Raw genomic sequence first — 7,500 nt, forward strand, 5'->3', positions numbered from 1 at the left:
GAGAGACTCACCCTGAACCTGCAGATTGAGTGTGATTTCATCAGTGCCCCAGTTGTTGCTGGCAACGCAGCTGTAATACCCAGAATCCTCAGCTTTCACTGTGCGGATGACGAAACTGCCGTTGCTGTGGACACTACGGCGGCCATCGATGGAGACAGGAGCAGGCGCACCGTTACTGACGGGAAAATGCAAAGAAAAGGAAATGTTTTATTCTGAGTTTACAGTAATGGTCCATACCTACCTCATTCACTTAAGGAAACCAAGAACCTTAGAAGGAATACACTTTAAGGAATAGTAACAAGGTCATTCAAATAATCTGCATTTTCCAAACTCATGGATCACCAAGTCTTTTTCTTTGCTGCCATTACTTATGTAATTTAGTAATGCTGTCTGGTTTTCCTTACCAACTATCCAAGGGTATCATAATAAAATGCTGTTTGGTATATTATATATTATATATATTATATTATATTCTTAAAAATCAATAAAATAAACTAGCAAATTACTAGTTTGAGTACCTTAACTGAGCTGCCACTAATCTATATTTATAATCTGTTAATCCACACTGTTGTAAACGAGTGTGTGTGCCAGTCCGGGATGACTCACGTTCCCTTCAGCCACTTGACGGTAGGCGGAGGCTCTCCAACGGCTCGGCAGGGCAGAACGAGGTCCCTGATCCACGGTGTGGTCACTGTGCCACTGAACGTAAGGATATGAGCTGGTGCTGAAAGGCAAATCACCCCATTCCCATGACATCCGTGTCATATAACACAGTTCATGTTGTACCTTTCCGGTTTTGCATTATACTATGACATTTAAATATTATACTACATATTGGATGTAATGTATCATGCATATTTTATGTAGACACCCTACAGATGAAGTGGTAACTAATCTTTATCTTTGATTATTGATTATTAAGTCAGTTTTTTCCTTCCTCTCCCTTCTCACCTTTGGCTTGAGGCTCTACAGTGATGATGTCACTAGCATTGCCCCGGCCGGCTGCTGTCACGGCAACCACCCAGATGCTGTACTGCCAGTTCTGGTTGAGATTTGTCACGCGGCGGAAGTACACGTCTGGAGCTGCCTCGAACTCACTGATCACCTGCAGTGCAGAGGTACGACCCATAATCCTCAGCTACCTGTTCAACTACTACAGTTATTAGAAACAGGCCAATATTCAGAGATGGTTAAGTTTGTGCAACCTGTGTTTGGAATCATTTTCACATCAGATTGAATGTTTTTATTTTACTGTTTACTCTGCAGAGTGTCTGATTATATGTCTGATGGAGCTCTGCAGGTTCTCTTTTCTCAGGCACTTCCTCATACCTACTCAAGTTCAAGGAATAAAATGGAAGTTAACATTTGAGAAAGGTTAAAAAATTAAATGTAATGTAAAATGTTTTTCTTCCCATTTGTGTTAAGACAAATATATGTTTACAATAAGTCTGAAATTTAATTAATTTAAATATTACACTCATTCCACTTCATATATAGATTATATTTTGAACTTGTTTAAAGCAAAATTATCAGTTATTAATATTGGTATAGGCCACAACAAGGTGTGAATTATTAATTATTGTATCGACCTGAGAAATTCAGTATTGGTGCATCTCTACCTTGAACATTGTATTGAAAACACAGAAAGAACTGAGTATTCTAACATTACCAATAATCCAATATTTTAAAGCAACCATGAACTACTTTAGTGAGATCAGCTAAAAGCAATAGTATAAGGACCAGGACCATACAGAGAATTCACCGTAGGATAGGGCTGGAATTTAAAGAGAATTCACCGTGGGATAGGGCTGGAATTTAAAGAGAATTCACCGTGGGATAGGGGTTGGAGCAGAAGACAGTGTACTTCCGGATAACTCCGTTGAGCTTGAGTGGAGGCAGCCAGGAAACGAAGACCACGGAGCTGGACGCAGCAGCTGCCTTCACTCCCGCAGGGGGGCCGGGAACTGCGGCAGGAGAAAAGATTCCAGAATTTACTTCTGCTCTTAACTATGTCCCAGTATAAAGCAGGACAGTGCTTTGTGTGTATGTGTGTGTGTGTGTGTGTGTGTATCTCACCATCCTCTTTAGTCCGGGTGTAGATCTGCTCACTGTGGACTCCGTCTCCTGCTTGTGTGTAGGCTAGCACCTGAATGCTGTAGTTGGTGTATTTTTCCAAACCCTCCAGTTCTAATGAGGGTTTAGTAGTCGTGATGTTCTTAATCTCACCCAGCTCTGAGATGACATCACACACACACACACACACATTGCTTCTGTGAGTTCTGAAAACACAGAAAACTACTAAACCTCTATATGACTGCCGTAAAGCTACAGCACCACCTACAGGTGGTCACAAGAAATGCCCAAGTTGTATAATAGCTCACTTGCAGACTGCTGGCTAGTTTCAGTCATAATTTGATCAGAAACTCTTGTAGACTGTCACAAGGTCACACTGTCAGTCAGGAGTCTGAGTGAAGATGGAAGTGGACCGGCTACCAGCAGGGCAGCAGGGAGCTCTCCATGGTGCTGAACCAGACAGGTCCGGTTTGGAGAGGAGGCGGGACCTAACCACTCACACAGCTTGCACCACTGAGTACCCCAGCTATACGTCCTCGGCTGGCACCACGTATCTGGATAAAGGCGCTGAGAGAATGCTGAGCTAGCCGGGTCAGTTCTTCCCAGACTCTGCTTTCATCTTGTTTTTTTTCTTTCTCTCCCAGACTGCTAGAGAAGGTTTTCCTCCGACTACAGACACATGGACTGCCTTGTTGTCTGTGACATGGAGCTACTAGCTACACCTAAATCCTTCCATTGCTACGTTATAAATGCACCCGAAGCTCTGGTTCCTTTCTCCTCATGCCAACACTCGCAACTTCCACTGGAAATGACAAAATTCACTTCCGATTACTGGCTGCTAAAAACATGGGTTGTATAATGAGAAGCGAAAGGATTGTTGATAAGTTTCCATATCTAGAAGAGAACCTCAAGTGAGGAAGACAAACACACCTCCATCAGGCAGGTTGGCCCAGTAGATGATGCGGTAGCCCAGAAGCATTCCATTAAGTGCCTCCTTAGGGAGAGGCGACCAGGACAGGGAGATGGTCTCCGGGGTGGTTGCTGTGGTTACGACATTCTCTGGTGCTCGGCTGGGTACTAAGAGAGGAAGCCGAAGGTGAAGCTGACCCCCCCACCCCTTTATACTGTGGGGAATCAGTAAAGACAGTTACCCCCCCACCCCACCCCTTTATACTGTGGGGTATCAGTAAAGACAGTTACCCCCCACCCCACCACTTTATACTGTGGGGTATCAGTAAAGACAGTTACCCCCCTACCCCACCCCACCCCTTTATACCGTGGGGTATCAGTAAAGACAGTTACCCCCCACCCCACCCCTTTATACTGTGGGGTATCAGTAAAGACAGTTACCCCCCCCACCCCACCCCTTTATACTGTGGGGTATCAGTAAAGACAGTTACCCCCCACCCCACCCCTTTATACTGTGGGGTATCAGTAAAGACAGTTACCCCCCATCCCACCCCTTTATACTGTGGGGTATCAGTAAAGACAGTTACCCCCCACCCCTTTATACTGTGGGGTATCAGTAAAGACAGTTACCCCCCACCCCACCCCTTTATACTGCGGGGTATCAGTAAAGACAGTTATCCCCCACCCCTTTATACTGTGGGGTATCAGTAAAGACAGTTACCCCCCACCCCACCCCTTTATACTGTGGGGTATCAGTAAAGACAGTTACCCCCCACCCCACCCCTTTATACTGTGGGGTGTCAGTAAAGACAGTTACCCCCACCCCACCCCTTTATACTGTGGGGTATCAGTAAAGACAGTTACCCGCCACCCCTTTATACTGTGGGGTATCAGTAAAGACAGTTACCCCCCACCCCACCCCTTTATACTGTGGGGTATCAGTAAAGGCAGTTACCCCCCACCCCACCCCTTTATACTGTGGGGTATCAGTAAAGACAGTTACCCCCACCCCACCCCTTTATACTGTGGGGTATCAGTAAAGACAGTTACCCCCCCACCCCACCCCTTTATACTGTGGGGTATCAGTAAAGACAGTAACTCCCCACCCCACCCCTTTATACTGTGGGGTATCAGTAAAGACAGTTACCCCCCACCCCACCCCTTTATACTGTGGGGTATCAGTAAAGACAGTTATCCCCCACCCCTTTATACTGTGGGGTATCCCCTTTACAGAGTCCTTCTCACGGATGGTGAGGCTAGAACTAACCGTCCTCCAGTGTGGCGATGATGGCCTCCTCTGACGTTGGCCCCACGCCTGCCCGGTTGGCAGCCTGCACGCGCACCTCATACTGCGTGTACTTCTTCAGGTTGTCCAGAGTGACTGTCTCGGTGTCTCCGGTCGTGTCCAGGTTGATAGTGTTGTACTGGGGACTGCCCCCTGTTCCAAACTCCCGATAGCACACCTGATAGCTCCGGATCAGACCGTTCTGAAGGTGCCTGAATGGAGCCTGTGGGTGTCCACAGACACAAACACTCAGTGATCTAAGTGGTGCCAAAGTAATCTCAGGGTTAAGATATCAAATGAAGAAGATAAGAAAGGATTTTTTAACATCATTTATCATTATTTTTTAAATGCGCTATTTGAGTAAAGACCCTGATTTGAAGTGAGGACAGTATAGTTGTAATGTGCTGTAGTAAGGCGTAATGTTTTCAGTAACAATCAGATGGATTGTGGTTATAACTGGGCAGATGCCTTCAGCTGTACTGAACATGACGGCTATGTTTGGACTATCCAACGCTTACACTTTCATTTTCTCTTTAATACAGATTAAATTCACAACACAATCATTAGCTTGAGCTCTGTTTTCCAGAAGCACTATTCCTCTCTTTGTCTGTTATATAAGCTCTGCTCTCATATTCTATATTCACAAGTAAACATCTATGACAACAATGTGAAAATAATTATCGTTTTACCTTCCAGGTAACTTTTATGCTCTGGGATGATATTGCTTCAAGATACACATCCTGTGGAGGGCCGTCAGGTGCTAAAAAACACCAAATGCCATAAATCGCACATAGAAATCATTAAAAAAAAATCGCACAATGCTTAGAAATCGCCACTAGATGGTCGCACAGATCACAGAATGTGTAATGGGCCAACGGCACAGTTCGTTGAAAATACTGGATAAAACAATTTTTAATACTACCATAAACCGCTGTTTTGCTTTATATGTTTGTGTAACTGAGATTTACCAACGGTAATTAGACACTTTTCTCTAACCATATGTTAACTATACTTCTGTTCAGTCTTGACCTGAGACCAGTTTTTCTGTTATTCTCATAATGCAGGAGGCATGAATGCACAACAGCTGACCTGAGACCAGTTTTTCTGTTGTGATGTAGGAGGCATGAATGCTCAACAGCTGACCTGACACCAGTTTTCCTGTTATTGTAATGCAGAAGGCATAAATGCTCAACAGCTGATCTGAGACAAGTTTTTTGTTCTAATGCAGGAGACATGAATGCTCAACAGCTGACCTGACACCAGTTTTCCTGTTATTGTAATGCAGAAGGCATAAATGCTCAACAGCTGATCTGAGACGAGTTTTTTGTTCTAATGCAGGAGACATGAATGCTCAACAGCTGACCTGAGACCAGTTTTTCTGTTGTTGTGATGCAGAAGGCATAACTGCTCAACAGCTGATCTGAGACCAGTTTGTTTGTTATCTCATAATGCATCAAGCTCGGCAGGCGCCTCCAGGCAGGACTCACGGGCCTCGTCCGTGGTGATGGTGAGCTCGTTGCTGGGCCTGCTCTCTCCGATCTGGTTCTTGGCAAACATGCGGATGTTGTAGGCAGAGGCGGGGTGGAGCTCGATGATGGTTGCTTGATTCAGCTGAGGAGACACATCCTTGGTGGTTTGGGACGACGTCCAGGCAGCTGCAGGGGAGAGAGAGGGAGCGCTACAGCCGAATCGCCATGGAGACACCCCTGTGTTCCACTGATCAACAACTACCATCATACTGTGACAACAAAGGTAACCTAAAAAACAAACCAGAGTCAACTAAATATCTGCATGCCAAAACAAAGAGAACTCATAAAAAGGGCATTTTAAAAATAAGATGAATTACTCATTTAATCTACAGATGCATCACATTTGTCTAAAGTGACTTATGATTTTGACTGAACACACCTTGAGTAATTGAGGGTTAAGGGTCTTGTTCAGGTACCCGGCAGTGGTAGGACTTGAACTGGCAACCTTCTGACTACTAGTCCAGTACCTTCACCACTGCCCACGCGTCTATGATGCATCTATGTATTAAAGCAAAACAGAGAGGCCTCCATGGCTGTCACCTGATTTGTTCTTGTAGTTGATATCATATCCTGTGATTGGGCTGTTGCCATCGAAGCCCATTGTCCAGCGGAGAGCAATGGTACGGTCCTTCACCTCGCGGATCTCCACCTCTGGAGGGTCTGGCCGATCTGGGTTTGGAGAAAAAGAGGGGTCACTTGACTCAGCCAATCACATCTTAAACAGAGGGGTCACTTAGTCAATCAAATCCTATGACCCAGTTTCAGGTTTCACACCTTGTCTATTTTGATGCTCCTGGACTGACAGTGGGATAATGAAACCCTACCTTGTACTATAAGTTGGATGATTCCCTTGTCTTCTCCATAGGAGTTAATAGCTATGCAAGAAAAAAATCCAGAATCCTCTCTGACGGTGTGCAGAATCTGGTAAGATGGACAGCAAAACATCAATATTTCTAGAACACATATAACACATATGTGCAATATTTCTGCACATGGATGGAGTTATGCAATGACTAGCATTTAGGAGAAGGACCACCGACTCCTCACGCACACGGACCCTGCTGGACACTCCTATACTGGACCTGCTGGGCCCTCCCATACTGGACCTGTTGGACACTCCCTATACAGGACCTGTTGGACACTTTCCATAGTGAGCCCTGCCGGAGCCTCCCATAGTAGACCCTCCCTATATTGGACCCTGCTGGACACCCCCCATACTGGACCCTGCTGGACTCTCCCCATCTCTGAGGAATTTTTTGTACAGCATTATACAAAAGGAAGCAATTTAATTCTGTCTCATTCTGTCTCATTCTGTCTCAGCCCTGTTGCCCAGCTGTGACACATGCAGTATTGCTTTTCACACCTGGAGGTGAACTTTAACCTTTAAGACACTAACTCACTCTACCTACATATATTATAAATGTTGCATAGTAATGAAATTAAACATTTATTTGACAAAATACATTACCAGAAACATAACAAAATAACAAAAAAAATAACAAAAAAAAGATAAAAAACATAACAAAATAAAAAATTCACTATTCTGTTGTGTTATTGAGTAATTTATACAACATTAATTAATATAAAATGTAAAAATATGTTATTTAAAAATTTTACATAATTTAAAAATATTTTAATAACAAAATAAAACAGAAATGTTTAAAACTTTAATATCTCATGGACTATATTATAAAATCCACGTGA

General features: G+C 44.1%; 1 protein-coding gene across 1 annotated transcript in view; it reads right to left on the reverse strand.

Annotated features, from left to right (window-relative positions):
- dscamb (Down syndrome cell adhesion molecule b) overlaps nucleotides 1–7,500 on the reverse strand; it is a 106,165-nt gene that overhangs the window by 13,611 nt on the left and 85,054 nt on the right. Inside the window, exons 13-23 of the mRNA XM_027022265.2 lie at nucleotides 6,621–6,717; nucleotides 6,337–6,465; nucleotides 5,755–5,922; nucleotides 4,957–5,027; nucleotides 4,250–4,490; nucleotides 3,004–3,150; nucleotides 2,077–2,232; nucleotides 1,831–1,964; nucleotides 952–1,105; nucleotides 607–724; nucleotides 12–175 (exon numbers count right to left, since the gene is read on the reverse strand). Of these exons, the coding sequence (XP_026878066.2) occupies nucleotides 12–175; nucleotides 607–724; nucleotides 952–1,105; nucleotides 1,831–1,964; nucleotides 2,077–2,232; nucleotides 3,004–3,150; nucleotides 4,250–4,490; nucleotides 4,957–5,027; nucleotides 5,755–5,922; nucleotides 6,337–6,465; nucleotides 6,621–6,717 (1,579 nt within the window). The remainder of the gene's footprint in view (nucleotides 1–11; nucleotides 176–606; nucleotides 725–951; nucleotides 1,106–1,830; nucleotides 1,965–2,076; nucleotides 2,233–3,003; nucleotides 3,151–4,249; nucleotides 4,491–4,956; nucleotides 5,028–5,754; nucleotides 5,923–6,336; nucleotides 6,466–6,620; nucleotides 6,718–7,500) is intronic.

Source organism: Electrophorus electricus, chromosome 7 (assembly GCF_013358815.1).
Source record: "Electrophorus electricus isolate fEleEle1 chromosome 7, fEleEle1.pri, whole genome shotgun sequence".
Taxonomy (NCBI): domain Eukaryota; kingdom Metazoa; phylum Chordata; class Actinopteri; order Gymnotiformes; family Gymnotidae; genus Electrophorus; species Electrophorus electricus.